We start from the raw sequence: 16,843 nt of genomic DNA, 5'->3' as shown, positions 1-16,843 counted from the left end.
TGGTGTGACAAAAATAAATATTTTTCAGGCAGCTGGTTCAGTATTATATAATTTAAGAAATTATCCTGTGATGGACACAGTCTGCCTGCCTGTCGTGATTATGAAGTTTTGATATTACAATTGCCACAATCTTACCGCGCAATAAATTATGAGATTTTCCAGTTTACTACACAGTTTACTACTCAGTACTGACAAGTTCTTCAGCTGCCCTACTGCAAACTACAGTTGTTTCTATCAGCAGCAGAATGTAACTTGCCACTGGAAAGGCAGATTTTAGGCAAATCCTAGACCAGCGTCCCTCAATCTCGGCAACTTTAAAATGGATGGACGGCAGCCAAGGAATGATGGGAACTGAAATCCTCCCATCTTAAAGTTGGCAGGGTTGAGAAACTCTGCCCCAGATGATTATACTGTATGGCTCATGCTCAAACTAGTACATAATAATTCTGAACATAATTGTGATACATTCTTAAATACTGTGCAAGTCACACGCTTTGATTGAAGCAGTTTATTTTGGGCATAATCCATGTAGCATTTATGACAGTTTATATTATGTTTACAATGATTTTCGCTTCATTAGCAGTGAACAGCTTTTTAAAATAAACACCTGGTCCTGCCCTGTAGCAAAATATGAGGAAAGAACAAAGACAAGGAAGTTACCCAAGAAACACTGGGTGTCCTTCAGTAACTTTTAAGCAGGACAAATTCTGGATAAAGTTTCTTAACAATTGTTTATAAAAATCCCCCAGCAGATAAATCATGTAGAATTATAATATGATTTATAGAACCATGATAAATAGTTTAAGACTTTTTGGTGTTCTGATCACCAGATACTCAGAAAATACAATATACATAAATGATAAAAATGAACTAAACAATGCCAGAAGCAAAACAAACAACCCTCCTCCCAAATTCTTCACTTAAACATCCAAAATTTGCAAAGTCAGCATCATTGCTACTGCTTCTGAAGGCAAAATTAACTAGAAAGACTGAAAGGCTTACAAACCACTTAGTTCTGTTGTTTCCTGAAAAAGAGCCCCCTTTTCGACTTGAAACAACCCTGACACACTCAGACTATTGCAGGGGTATCCAATCTCTGCAGTTTTAAGACTTATGGACTTCAACTTCCAAAATTCCCCAGCCAGCTGACTTGGAAATTCTGGGAGTTGAACTCCACAAGTCTTAAAGTTGCCAAGGTTGGACAACCAGAGGCTACTGCTTTTTAATCAGCTAAGATATAGTGCAGTGAAAATACATTTAAAAAAACCCTGACTCCTCTTACAGCCACCATAAGCCAACTTTTCCCCTCAAACCTACCTCTATTTTCTAAAATGTTACTCCAATACTGTAGGACAGAATGACTGCTATCATAGTTTATCTGCTAATTCCTCATTTATCCAGAAATAATGTACCCGTGTAGTGCAAAGAAAAATAGACCAAATACAGGTAGTCCTCAACTTATTACCACAATTAAACCCCAAATTTCTGTTGCTATGCAAGAAAGTTGTTAAATGAGATCTTGCCCCATTTTCTGGCCACACTTCTGGAATCACTGCATTTCTTAAGTGAAGTGAATCTGTTTTCCCTATTGACTTTGCTTGTCAGAAGGTCACATGACTCTGGGGCACTACAATCATCGTAAATATGAACCAATTGCCAAGTGTCTGAATTTTGATCAGGTGACCATGGGGATCTTACAACAGTTGTAAGAGTGGAAAACAGTCCTATGTCACTTTTTCAGTGCCGTTGTAACTTCAAAATATCACTAAACAAATGCTTGTATGGAAGGGATACAAAAATATGGCTAGCATGCCTTATAACATGCCTTGGAGACGACATAAATTGTGTTGCAGGCTTTATTATTTCAGTGTGCTTCCATCTCTGCCATTTTGTAGATCCTTGTGAAACAGTTTATTATAAGCAGAAGCTGAACCTGCCTTTCTCCTTTTCCACATCTCCGCACATCTTTATATACATTTTGTGGGAAACAGTAGGTTTTAAAGACATGCTAGCCATATTTTTGTATCCTTCCCATACAGTACCAACAAACACTAAAAAAACAGTCAAATCATCTTCAGCCAAATCATGTTTTTGCAAGTCATTGCAAGCATTGGAATTAGACTGACTCACTCTTGTTAAGGTTTAGTCATTGTTAAATTGTTTTATTGTCATATTTTGTTATTGTAAACTGAGCGTTTGTTGAACAGAAAAGTAGACTTCAAATTTAGGAGAGAGTATAAATATTATTCCTAATTAGACAGCTCATATAGTGTAATGGTTAAAGTGTTCAGCAGGAGTGACAAGTCCATACTCCCGCACAGAAGTTCATTGTCTGACTTTAATCTACTCATTCTCTCTTAACCAGTGGTGGGTTCCTACCGGTTTGGACCGATTTCGCCAAACCAGTAATGGTTTGGAAAACTGGATCGTTGGAACCGGCAGCGACTGAGGCCTGCCAGAACCCCTGGCAGCACTATTTTGGTTTTGGCTTCTGCGCAATTTTTATTGTACTGTGCATGTGCGCGCTGTGAGCATCAAGTGCACACGTGTGCTACGCACCCATGAGCAAACTAGCAGTGGTGGCTGCCGGAACCCACTCCTGCTCTTAACCCAGCCTATTTCAACAAACTGAGTTATTATGAGGGGAAAACAGGAAGCGGAAGCGCCATGTAGATCACATCTAGATTGCATCAAGTTTTGTATGAAAATTAGATAGATAGATAGATAGATAGATAGATAGATAGATAGATAGATAGATAGATAGATAGATATAGATATAGATATAGATATAGATATAGATATAGATATAGATATAGATATAGATATAGATATAGATATAGATATAGATATAGATATAGATATAGATATAGATATAGATATCAAAAGTGTAGAGGAGAGGTAGAACCAGTTTCCTATATGCAATTATGGATATACAAGTTATAAACATATAGACACAGCACCAACTGCTTGCATAATGCTGGCAAAATACATATGACATAACCAATCGCTCCATCTATCAATATTAACCACATATAAGTTAATATGTTTGTTCATGTGAAAAGGTAATTAATCCTTTTCCTTAGTATGTATGTGTGTGTATATACATCTGTGTAAAAAAGTCCTGCACGCTTTCAGTTTTAAGCTGTATTTACATGTTTAATCAACTTTTCACTCATAGTACCCATGCAAAATTAGTACTTTGATGAAAATTTCTGCAGTCAGATTGAGATGCATAATTTTTATTAATATAACCAAAGTCTTTTTAAGATTTTGAGGGAGTTTATGTGCTAAAACAAACAGCTCGAATTTTAGAGAATCTTAGGATCGAAAGTAGCCAATCAGCAGTGAGCTTTGGCTGACCAATCAAAATGCACAGAGGCTAAATCTATGAGCCAATCAATGTTATCATACTCTCGGACTATAAATAGGCATGAAAAGCATCGAGAAATTTAATTTAGCTTTGGCTGCGGGCAAGGATGAAGGCCTTTGCTTTCACCAGTACTGAGCAGTGGCATCACATCATTGTGCTTCATGAAGAGGATTACTCCTGCCAGAAATAGCAAGAGAGTGAAATGCCATCACACCACAGTGAGAAGAGTGGTTGAAAAATACCAAATAACTGGTTCAGTTGATGACAGGCTCCACTCTGGAAGACCAAGAAAGTCAACAAAACAGCAAGATCAGGCTCTGCAACGCATTTCGATGGCTGACAGGAAGCTCACCTCAGATTACAAGAATTTGAGGTGAAACATGTGATGTAAAAGTGTGCACAAGCACAGTGCGTCGCAGATTGCTTGCCAGAGGGATCAAAGGCTGCAGGGCTCGAAGTAAACCTTTGCTCACAGACGCTCACCGCTCTCGTCGACATGTGTGGGCCAAGAAGTATGCCAAGTGGACCAATGAACAGTGGGCCAAGGTCATCTTGAGTGATGAGAGCAATTTCTACTTGACTGGGAATCAGTGCAATAAGTATGTCAGAAAATTTCCAGCTGAAGAATTTAGGCTGTACTGCCTGAATATATCTGTGAAGCATCCATTGCACATGATGATCTGGGGTTGTATTGCTGCTTCTGGTATTGGTCGGATACAAATCTTGCAGAGAATCATGAATTCCAAGCAGTATGTTGAAGTCCTGGAAAAGACCATGTTTCCTTCAGCTCAGCAACATGTAGGGAAGGACTTTTACTTCCAGGATGACAACGCTCTTTGTCATCGAGCCAAGTCCGTCCAGCAGTGGATGAAGAAGCATGGTGTTTGACTCCTGGATTGGCCAGCTCAGAACCCGGATTTGTACCCAACTGAGAACTTGTGAGCCAAGATTGGTTATGAAATAAGCAAGAAGCATCTGAAGCAGCAGCTGATTGAATCAATTACTGCAGCCTGGCACCACATTGTCACCAAAGATCACATGCAAATGCTTATACAGTCTATGCTAAAGCGATGCTGCCTGGTGATAAGCAATAACGGCTGGCCAATTTCATATTAATAACCATGTTTGGTTACCTTAACAGTCCTTTTCAGGGCCACAAACAATAAAAATGTTAATAAAACACTAGCATCAGCCTTAGTAATTGCAACACATATGCCACTGGGTATGCATCAGTTAATCTGTTTTCATAGTCATTGTAAGCATGAAAGAAAATGTACAATCCCCATCCAAACAGCACCAAATTGCAAAAAGCTTATGCTTTTCACTTAAAAACCACCAGTATTTATTTAAATATAACAATATTTGCATAGCAGTGAGCATAAAATATCATAAAATCAACGGCCTATCCAAAAAATGTCGTAAACCGTAAAGCATGCAGGACTTTTTCACACACACACACACACACACACACACACACACCTGATTGGACTTATTATCCAGGGAGATCTTATTTTCAGGGAAACAGGGTGCATATATATTGGATGCTTTGGTTTCTATATAGGAAGCATATTAAAACATCCAGGTGAGATTTGATTAGGGGCTCTAAAGAAGGAGAAAATGATGCATGACAACACAAATACTGTACTTACATGCTTGTGTCAGACATTATGATGATGTAATACTGTACTGTATGTAACTGCAACATTTGTGTGATTACATCATCATGAATATATGATAATGTTAATATCACTGTTACTGAAATCACTGGATTTAATAAAATGCAAATAATTACATTTGGAAAGTTGATGTGCTTGTTTCTCATACTTTTCTTTCCCAGTGAATTCTTCATGCCAGGTTTGGTTGATGCACATATCCATGCCCCACAGTATTACTTTACAGGGATACAAGGAAATCTGACTCTTTTGAAATGGTTGGAAAAAACCACTTATCCAGTAGAGGCTGAATTCAAAAAAATTGATTTTGCTGAAGAAGTGTACACTAGAGCTGTGGTAAGACAGATCTGTCTGTCTACTTGTCAGTTTGTCCTATCTATTGTACCTCTTTTTCTTATCACCATAAGCACCTCAGGATTCTTTCCCTACTATTTCTATGGTTTACAATTATATAAATATATTATTTGGGATAGGTTATGCTGAATTTTATATAATAATTTGATAATCCTTTATCACTTCTTCTGAATTCTTCATTTCTAATTCAATGCAAACATAACAAAGAAAAAAATCTTCTTCCTGATTCCTTACAGTTTAAAATGTATAATTCATGAATAAACAGGAGCAATTGGAATGTGTAGGAAACATTATTCTAAAGCTAGATTAATTAAACCTCTATGTCATGGCCTGCTCCCAGATAATAACCAATTTTGTTATAATATCTATATAATATAAACCATGAGCAGATAAAGCTAAAAATTGCTTTAAAACTTAAATTTTAAATTTGCTTCTGGGTCCAATTCAAGATGTTGGTTATGATCTTTATAGCCCTTTGTGGCATGGGACCAGTGGTGGGTTCCTACTGGTTTGGACCAGTTCGGTCGAACCAGGAGTGGTTTGGAGGCCTGGGTTGCTGTAATTGGCAGCGACCCAGGCCTGCCACGTCCCCGAACTGGTTCCCCAGTCAGCACTGTTGGCGCCACTATCTTGTTTTTCAGTTCTGCCCATCACAGAACAATTTTAATTGCACGTACACAAAGCACTCACATGAGCAAACCGGCAGTTGTGCCGGCCGGAACCCAACCCTGTCTTGTTCCAATTACATCAACTCGGCCTATCAAGTTAGGCAGAAACACTGGTCCCCATTCTTCTGGTTTTCTGGAAGAGCATTAAGATCTGGCACTGTAAACTAACCTGGCTACCCAAGAGGTGTATGCAACCTGGAGTAAGCCACATTATTTGTAAGCCACTAAGAGTTTGTGAGATGAATGGTGCATAAATTTGAAAAATAAAACAAAATAAAATGCAAAACACTGTTGTCCAGTAGTGGTTCCGGATTCCGTTCCAACCACTACGGTTGGAACAGCCCCGGCGTCACACACATGGATATGCATGGCATGCGTGTACACGTACTTGCCTGCGACGCTTCCGCAAACCTCCGTGATGCTCCAGCTGCTCAGCGGAGCGTCATGCAGGCACCATATGCGCCATGCAGTGCGCGGAAGCGCCAACCGGCTTAAAGCACAGGCAAGGAGCTTGGGCAAGCGGGTGAGCCCTCCGGAGCACCGTACCGGAATGGTACCCTGTGCTCCAGGCAGGCTCCAGTACGCCCATAACCGGGGCGTCCCATCTGCAATCCACCACTGAAGAAGTCCCACTGAAGTCAGAAAGATATAAAGAGTTGAGTAATTATTTGGACTTCATTTCAGGAAAGTACTGCAGAATCCATCTGCAGCTCTTTAAAATAGCTGCAAAGATCAACTGTACAGTTTTGGGGAAAAACATGCTTCCTTTAAAGAGCTCATAATATGTCCTTTCTGAAGCAGCTTTGAGGAATCAAATCCAAAATGCTGCCTACCTAGCCCTTGTGAACACATATGTTTATGCAGCTGGAAATCAATGTTTTATACAATTAGTTTTGCATGGGGTAGTTTTCAAATCTTTAAATACATATGGATGATTTCCTAGTTATTACATCTGATTTATACAACAGGAAAGGCTAAGTAAATATAATATGTTGTTTTGGTAGAATGCTTTATAAAACACTAATTAGATGCATGCATCATTTTAAATCTCTGCTCATGATCTAGCCATTTTTAAGTGCAACTAACCTCAGTGGTGAAATGGGGCATATAGTTTTTTTCTCTCTTTGGAATCTGTGGGATTTTAAAAGGGAGCCAACTCTGAATAGATTGGATTAATGAGAGGTTAGAAATGGGACTGTGGCACAATTTAGATGCTTAGAGCCCATTAAATATGATATAGTCTTAGTTCTATAATCAATTTAAAAATGACCAATCCTATCACTCTGCTTCCCTTTAATATACACTCTTTTTGCTTTTCTTCTATTTTCTCTGGGAAATCAAATCCTTCATTATATGAAAAGACAAGATGCAAGTTGATATGATTTGCAAAAACATAGATTTCAGAATTTTTTTTGGGGGGGGGACAAATTAACACAGTTGTACAAAGGAAAAAGTAAAATGAGAGTCTATAAACTGTACACACCCACATATTAGTCATTCAGATTAAATAGAGATAAACCAGCTATTCTGATTTATCGCTGGCTATATTTGCACAGTGGATTTGTTTCACTGTGATTTACTGAATAAATTATAATGCTTAACAATATGTTAAACCGGAGGAAAGAAACAGCATATTTGTTTTGCATAATTTGAACTAAATCTTTGTAGAGGTAAAAGAGTAATAGTTTCTGCTTTGTTTGCTGAAGGCCATAATTGAATCCTTAGTAGTTCTCAAGAGACAGAATGGAAGAAACATGCCTACCCAGGAAAGATAGTACCCTAGGACACATTAGATATATTATTAAGTTAATACACTGCTAATATTTTTTAAAAGAAAATAGATAACATAAGGTAGTATAATAAAGGTATTTTTTCTATAATGCCTATATTTTTGTCCTGACAATTGTCATTGATTATATTGATGTGCAGATTTTTTTAAAGAAAATGGTAGCATTATTCACTGCATTATTCTCTCCTGAAACAAATAAATTGCGAGGGTTTTTTTTTTGTACAGAGGCGAACACTCAAGAATGGTACAACTACAGCTTGCTATTTTGCCACAATTCACACAGATGCTGCTTTGCTTCTGGCTGACATTATAGGTAAGATTGTCAGATTGTCAAGAACTTTTAGAATGGGGTAGTAGAAAATAAATTGGGATTTATTGGTCAGTGATTAAAAATAGATTGGTAAGGCTTTCTAAAGTACAATTATCTAACAATAACAGTAATTAAAAATGTATTTCCTTCTCAAATTAGTTGCCAGTAAAAAAAACACATGAAGGAAAATCAGGACTACTATTGATTTCAAATTTCTGGACTAACTGTGTGAGGCATCTTTTTTTTATTTTTTTAGTGTGTATCTGTGTACCCACATTATTATTTTGTATCTGGTTTCTGGATTAGTGGAACTTGAGAATTTTATTTTTAAAAAAGTAAACAAAAGTTGCAAGTACCGGTAGATCATACTTTTACAGGTAATGAGAAATTTTCAAAAGCTCCAAGTATAGTTCAGATTGCCTTAGTCATTGTAAACTGGATCAATTAATGATATTCCCGTGTTGAGTATAACACACTTTCAATCCTTCAATTATTTTCTATGCAGTTAAAAATATAGGGATTTATTTTCTGAAGTCATCACTCATTCAAGCTGTTCATTCTGTTTCAACAGCAGTGAATAAATCTAGGAAACTTCCCAACTAGATATGAAAATACCATCGTTATTCTTTGCTTTTAGTCAATGAAATCTGCATTACAAAAGCTAACATAAATTCATCTGATTACCAAAAACAAACGACAAATCCCAATTAAGTTTGTAGTTTTCATCCTTATCATGAGAAAATGTATCAATAAAGCATGCACTTTTCTTCTGTTATTACTTTTTCCAATGTTTGAAACACTTTATTTTGCTATCAATTTCTCTAAAAGGATCTACACTGTGTATAGATGAAATAGGTTTTAACTAAGGAACTTATAGCTCACATCTCACAGTGGTAACTACATTATATTAGATCCTATATTTTGTAAATGCTTTTGGGTGGTGGGGGAACTGTAATGGTGTGGCTAAAAATACACAAACTACACAGATAGATAATTATGAATTGCATAGAACTCTTTCTATACTATTCCAAATGATTGTCTGGAATTGTGAGATATGCTTGTAATGTCAGAATTTATTGGCAATTTAAAAAAAGACTTGTAAACAACGAGGATCAAGAAAATTATTCTTAATTTTGTTCTCCTTTGTTTGTTATAGATAAATTTGGCCAGAGGGCATTTGTTGGTAAAGTTTGCATGGATATTAATGAAACCTTCCCAGAATATAAGGAGACCACCAAAGAATCAATTGAGGAAACTGAAAGGTAAACCAGATAGTTCTCCCTGTATAATTTAAGCAGCAACATTTTTAAAGAATGATGAACGAAAGAGGACATGGGTTACCAAAAATTAAAGAAAGACTAACATGTGACATCTGTTTCTATTTTATGTGTTTCATACCACACTAGGAATAATTTCACAGTATTTGGGATTTTCTCAAAAATATTGCCAAAATGTTTTAAAAAGGAAGAAAAGCAGCTATAGAGAAACTAATGCTGGTATTGATGTAGCAACAGCGATAGCAATAACACTTAGATTTATATATTGCTTCATAGTGGTTTCCAGTCCTATCTAAACATTTTACAGAATCAGCATATTGCCCCCAACAATCTGGGTCCTCATTTTACTGACCTTGGAAGCAGATTCTGACTGGTTCATTTAGCAGGTTCTGACCAGTTCTGGAAAACCTGCAGCAGAAATTTTGAGTAGTTCAGAGAACTGGTAAATACCACCTTTGACTGGCTCTGCCCCCATCTATTCTCTGCCTCTGGAGTCCCAGCTGATTGGGAAGAAATGCAGATCTTGCAGTATCCTTCCCCTGCCACACCCACCAAGCCATGCCCACCAAGCGACACCCACAGAACGGGTAGTCAAAAAAATTTGAATCCCACCACTGCTTGGAAGGGTGGTAGGATTGAACTGCTGGCAGTGGAATGCAGAGTTAGCCTGCTATAATACTACATTCTAATCACTGCGCCACCATGGCTCTTATCTAACACATTTATCGGCATATAACTTTTCTAACATTTTAAAGGTCATTGAACTAAACTCAAAGCTCATGTGTGAATAACATAAAGGTATAAGCAGAATAATGCTACACTTTTATGAAAGTTCAAGTATTAAAGGTATTATTTATTTATTTATTATTTATGGCTGCCCTTCTTAAGCAATTTTGGGTTACTTACAATGTATTCCAGACAGCACAGGCTGATTATGTATATATGAGCATAGTCATATATTTCTGCTCATGTGAAGAAAGATCTTTCTCCTCTTCAACTTCTATGTAGCTTGATTGATTGATTGATTGATTGATTGGTTGGTTGGTTGATTCATTGGATATAGTCACCCATCTTGCCTTAGTAATTCCATACAGCTAACAATATATAAAAGCGCAATCCAAATAAATAATAAAACAGCATTAAAAAACTATGAAGGCAGACAAGATAAATCTCTACAATGATTTTAACCATAATCATATGGGCTCCCACTATCTACCTCATTCTCAAGCATGGAACATATCTATGTTTTCAAAGCTTTTAGAAAGATTAGCACTGCATTGGCATTCGAATGGAAAATAATTTGTTCTGTTTGCCTTGCTGGGAACTTGAAAACTAATAAGTTATAGTAGAATATATGCATCGTGAGACAAACTCAGATACTGATTCTAATTTTGAAGAAGAGGTTTCAGCAGAAACTGTGGAATTTCAGCCTCAGGAGACACAAGAATCATATAAAAGTAATGAAATATAGGTATCACATGAACAGCTGGAATAGTCAGAGAAGAATGACATAAGGCCTCCCAGACTTGCATTCTGCAAGTAAAGGAGAGGAGGAGAGTAAACAGGAGAGGAGAGTAAAGCAGTAAAGGGTAAAACAGAGAGGTTGCCAAAAAGGGACAAATCTCTTGAGTAATGGCAGCTGACTCCACATGATTTAAGACCCAGCCCTGACCCTTATTTCTTTGCTGGAAGCAATTGTCTGATTTCTGGCTCTTGTATGACAATTTAGGTGGATTCTTCCTATGAAATTCTGATCTCTGGAATGACTGACAACTGTCACCCAGCTTTTGGAATCTTGGAATGATTTTGGAGTGTTCTTCACTCTTCATTTGTCAGACACTGTTTTGACTTGTATGCGTTGACTGTTATTACTCTTTTACCTTGAGTAAACTGTGAACTACTATAGCAACTTTGTGTGAGTCAGTATTTGAAATCAGAAACAGAATAGTTTGTTTCCAGCCTCATTAACTCTCAGCTGATTAGGGAGTAAAACTTTAACTAACATCTACGCTGAGAAAAATGATCAGCATAGAGAAATGTGCCATTGGGAATACCCAGCTGACTCAGCAGCTTGCTTTACTCACAGCCCAAATTCAAACATTACAAGTCTAGTTAGCATAAGCAGTGACTGCAGCAACAAACACTCCCCACTTGCAGAAAATGTCCTGTTGCAGGGGTGTCAAACTCAATTTCATTGAGGGCTGCATCAAGGTTGTGTTTGACCTCGGGGGGGGGGGTAGGGTGCGTAGTCAGGGTAGGTGTGGCTGGGATGGGTATGGCCAGCTCTATGTCATTTGTCAGGGGCATCTGTGATGGCTGGGGCTGGAGGGGGGCAATTCATTGTCTCCAGAGGAGGAATTTCTCAATGTCTCTTGCCTTGTGATCAAATGCCGCTTTTGCTAGTAGTTTGTTTTGCTAGCCCTCTACCAGTGAAAACGGAGCTCGGGAGGGGTGCGAATGGCTCCCGGGCTCTGTTTTCAGCTGTGACAGGCTCCTGTAGTCCTCTGAGCTCCGTTTTCGCTGGCAGAGGAACCACAGGCCAATCCTTCGCTGTTTTCAGGGTGGCCCCATGGGCCAGATCTAAGGTTCAAGGTTCATTTTATTTATATGCCGCCCTATTTCCAGTGGGACTCAGGGCGGCGCACAAACCCAAAGGAGGGGAAGGGAAACACAAGAACTACAGCAAAAAGTACAGGGAATTTAAAACGACCAACAGCCACACGATTCGAGAGGGGAAGGGAACTCATCAACCCCAGGCCTGCCGACACAGCCAGGTTTTAACGGCTTTTCGGAAGGCCTGGAGAGAGGTGAGGGTCCAAAGGGCCGGAGCCGCCACAGAGAAGGCCCTCCCCCGGGTAGTAGCCAGATGACATTGGCTAGTAGATGGAACCCGGAGGAGGCCTAATCTGTGTGATCTAATGGGTCTTTGGGAGGTAATTGGCAGCAGGCAGTCTCTCAAGTACCCCCATGGGCCTTGAGTTTGACACTCCTGTCATATTGCCTGTCCAGAAAAGTCTGATGGGATGCTGTATCAATTTCTTACCTTTTGAGCACAATGCAATCTATATATGAACATGTATGGGGTGAAATTTTCGACAGAAAGACATTGAGGTGGGTTTATAATCAGCCTTTTATCTAGAATTGTTACTACTGATAAATGGACCACATCATTGTTAACACAACAGAGCCCCCTACTTGATGACTGCTGAATTTAGTTGACAGATCTAAACCCATTTATTCTGACCTTATGACAGCACATTGCCCAAATTTGAGAACTGAAACAAGGGTGCTATTCAGTGGCTGAATATGTAAGAGCTTTCCAGCTAATTTCCCAAGATCTGGCCTGGATGAAGCAGCACTTATTAATCAGTTTCAGGAAGGGTTGGCAGATGAAATTCTGGATGAGCTAACAAGACATGCAGGAATTAGTTCAACTGTGCCTTATAATAGTTAACAACAGCAAAAACTTGAACTTGAGTTAACAAACATCTCTGGCCACCAAGCTAGCAAACATCTTTGTCAAGCATCTCTGTCCACAACAGAGTTGGGTTGCTGCTGGTTTGGCCTGGTTCAACCGAACCAGTAGTGGAATTCAGGCCTGGGTTGCAGAACTGGCAGCGACCCAAGCCTGATGAGCCCCCAAACCGCTTCCCTCGCCATCGCTCGGCCGTCGCCATTTTGGATTTTAGTGACTGCACATGCACAATTCACTGTAAATTGTTCTGTGCATGTGCACAGAACAATTTACATTGAACAGTGCATGCATGCATGGGTGTTGCGAACCAGTAGTAAAACTGGCAGCAACTCACCCCTGGTCCACACCTAGCCTTGAGAAAACATCTCCAGAAGAGCCCATGCAGATCAGGGGTTCTCACCCTCATCTGACTGATACAGAAAAGGTATAAAGGTGCAGAGATGCTCTATGTTTATACTGTGGGGGCCAGGACCACCTAGCTCCCATATGCCCTGCCCAGAGACCAGTTCACACATTTTTCTTGGTAGGTTATAATGAAATATTTTTATGCATTTGGGAACACTGCACAGAAGCATGCCTTTAGTAGCCACATTTTACATAGCCTACGTTATAAAATGCTATATAACCAGAAGTGTTTCTAGATGTGTCTAATTAGTTTAGAAAGAACAAAGTCCTGAATTACCTCAAGAATCATATTAGCCATCACAATGCAATGATTGTGGAACCCACCCATATCTGATCTACTTTAAGATTTTAAGAACAATGCTTGTTTCTCTGTATTGCTCAAAAGCAGATAAATGTTACTAAAAAGCCTGTGGCGGAGAGAGGGGTAGCATCAATTAAATAATGTAGGAGAGATGTGAAATTAGAATTCACATTTTCAGGGTATTGTCAATGAAACATGTTTATGCCATACAAAATGCCGCTTATCAAAATAGAACACTTCAGTTTTCTGATACAGAGCCAAAAGTTCTTACTTTCTAAAAAATATGCCCATAACTATAACATACAATTATGCTTTCACTTGATTTTGTATGTTATCTATTTAGTTGTCACAGAAAACATAGTAATAACCAGTTGTCTACTGTTAATTATCAACAGCTTGTGCACATTTAAGATCAAACTCCTTAGCTAGTGCACATTTGCACAGTCTCATTAACTGCCACAGAAAATGTTGATTTCCTGCAGTCTTTCCAAATATGGCATCCTTTGGATGTATTGGGAATTAAAGTAACAGGGAATTCTGGAAGCTGTAATCAAGATCCTTGTGAAGCATATCAAATTGAAATAATAATTGATTTCATGGTTGATCACCAAACTCGCACATTCATTTATAAGTCTTTTTCGAATCCCCTTTTTTTAACTTTTCAGATTTGTTCAAGGAATACTGGGAAAAAAGGTAAGTAAGCTGAGTTTTCTGAGCAGTATATATATATGATTTCTTTATATCTTATGTTTAGGTTTTTTAATGCAACAAAATGATCTTCCAATATGAAACCATGTACTGCCTAGATGGCGAACCTTTTCTTGGCACTGAGTACTGAAAAGGGACCGTGTGTGTTTGCTCATAGGGGCCGCAACCTAGAAGAGAAGCTGACCAGGGGGCAAGCACATGCCAGAAAATGAACTTCTGGTTTCCGATGCGTGCATGCACACCAGCCAGATAGTCTTCCAGTTACCGGCGTGCATGCATACGCAACAATCAGCTGGCAAGTGTGCATACTCCTGCCAGAAAACGGAAGACCAGCTCTTCCACTTTCTGGCACTGCCGCATGCACGAAGGCCAGATGATCATCACCCAAAATCTAGAAGAGGAATGTGTAATGCCGCGTGCGTCAGGCGACATGGCTCTGTGCGCCACTTCAGGCATGTGTGCCATAGGTTCACTATCACAGGCCTAGATGTTTTATATTGAACTCCTGTTTCTATGTTGCTACAAATCAGGGATTATACGCACTCATCAGATAGGACAACAGGATGTCTCATATTTTGCCTAGAATGTTATCAGACTACAGAAGGTATTGCTTTAGTTTTTAAAGTTCTGCCAAAAGTTAAAATCAAACTGAAAGTTCTAATCTATTAGAAACAGAACGTTATTAAACATCACCTCTAATTAATTATGTATGAATACTATACAACTATAGTTTTATTCTGGTCTTTACATTTTATTCTTGTTCCCATCCAATTTCTTTTTGTACATGTGACTCCATACAGCTCCCAGGAACATAGCTTTCTTCTCATTTTCAGATTGACTTCTAAAATGTTGGAGGTGTAGATCAAACGATGAGCCACAGGTGATGAGAGGAGATAGAAAACTTTACCTTTTTTTAAAAAGTAGCCAGAATGACATTCAAAGAATTGAGTCAGTTACAATCATATTTTTTGGGGGGGGGGAATGAATTCTGAACTTAAGAAAATTAATTTCAGTGAATGTAGTGAATTAATTTCACTGTCTCTTTTAGAAATTATTTTTGTAAAGTAGGTCATATCAGTGGCTTATTTACAGGCTTGTTACATGGATATTTTGCTTTGATAAAGATATGGAGAAGTATTCATTATTGATACTTTCCCCAAATAGCAATTCTGCCTTATTTATTTAAATTGTTTTCTAGATAACTCCCCGCAGTATATCTTTTAGATTGCATTTAGTTATCATTATAAATATAAGAAAATAATAAGTTTTATATACATATTAATCTTGTGCTAGTTATGAATCAATAGACTTTCTAGAATCAATAGATTATTAGTATATATATATGTATGTATGTATGTATGTATGTATGTATATATGTATGTATGTATGTATGTATGTATGTATATATATATATACATACATACATACATACATACATACATACATACATACATACATACATATATATATATATATATATATATATATATATATATATATATAGTATATGATTATTAGTTTAAGCCTGAATTTGCATACACTTAGGACTTTATTTTTATTAGCTAATAATCACTATTTTGCTATGTTACATTATGTTTTCATAATAGTAGGGTTGAAAATGAGCTTAAAGCCCTTTTAATTATGGTTTAATAGATGATACATATACAGCCATAGATATAGCTTAAATGCTGTTGTGCTCACATATTTATTGTCTATTCGTTCTATTACTTGAATATCCTTAGTATCCAAGAATACTTCCTATAGTAACACCCCGTTTTGGGCCATCTTGTACAGAGGAATTACTTAGTAGCCTTGGTAACCTGGCAGAGACTCATGATATTCATATACAGGTAAACCTTTTGTTATTGTATTTACTAAGATGTTATTCACACAATAATTTTCAGAGTACTGGTCCTCTCTCTCTCTCTCTCTCAAATTAAATTGTGACTCTCTTCTTTCTATAATCTGCTCTATATAATCTTCAAAACCATCAATCATAACTTCATTTTTTTACAGAAAAAGTCCACAAGGGCTTTCCAGTCACCAGTAAATGGACATATGGTCTTTTCTCTATTTAAACAAATCAGTGAGTTCCATCATTTTCACCAACCATGCTTCTGTTGTAGGCATTGCTGAATCTTTCCATTTTTGTGTATACAGGGCGGGGCATAACCTTTTCCTAGGGGGTCACAGCAACACTTGTAATAACAACACAAATAATTCATACACCATTCGAAAGCCCATCAAAAACTGAGTTTATTGACACGATTTAATAGTCAGTATGACCACCATTAGCCCTTCGAACAGCATTCAAACGAGGTGGATAAGAACACAACAAATCTTCAAACAGTTCCGTTCGATTTTCCAGATTTTTCAACACAGTTTCCAAATTCATTCTCAAAGTTTCAACCGAATATCGATTTTGACCTTGCTCCTGAATCATCAGAGCTTCCACTTCATCCTTAATCCTTAATTATGGCCCCAATGTTCTCTGCCGGATTGAGATCTGGCGA

General features: G+C 37.9%; 1 protein-coding gene across 1 annotated transcript in view; it reads left to right on the top strand.

Annotated features, from left to right (window-relative positions):
* GDA (guanine deaminase) overlaps positions 1-16,843 on the top strand; it is a 58,889-nt gene that overhangs the window by 23,450 nt on the left and 18,596 nt on the right. The window contains exons 3-7 of the mRNA XM_087715989.1: positions 5,208-5,379; positions 8,080-8,167; positions 9,321-9,426; positions 14,288-14,315; positions 16,073-16,180. Of these exons, the coding sequence (XP_087572115.1) occupies positions 5,208-5,379; positions 8,080-8,167; positions 9,321-9,426; positions 14,288-14,315; positions 16,073-16,180 (502 nt within the window). The remainder of the gene's footprint in view (positions 1-5,207; positions 5,380-8,079; positions 8,168-9,320; positions 9,427-14,287; positions 14,316-16,072; positions 16,181-16,843) is intronic.

The sequence above is a fragment of the Thamnophis sirtalis genome, unplaced genomic scaffold, assembly GCF_051295495.1.
Source record: "Thamnophis sirtalis isolate CommonGarterSnake01/CBP01778 unplaced genomic scaffold, rThaSir2_p1.2 scaffold_5, whole genome shotgun sequence".
Taxonomy (NCBI): domain Eukaryota; kingdom Metazoa; phylum Chordata; class Lepidosauria; order Squamata; family Natricidae; genus Thamnophis; species Thamnophis sirtalis.
Note: the sequence above shows the minus strand (reverse complement) of the source record. Positions and strands in the feature narration are given on the sequence as shown.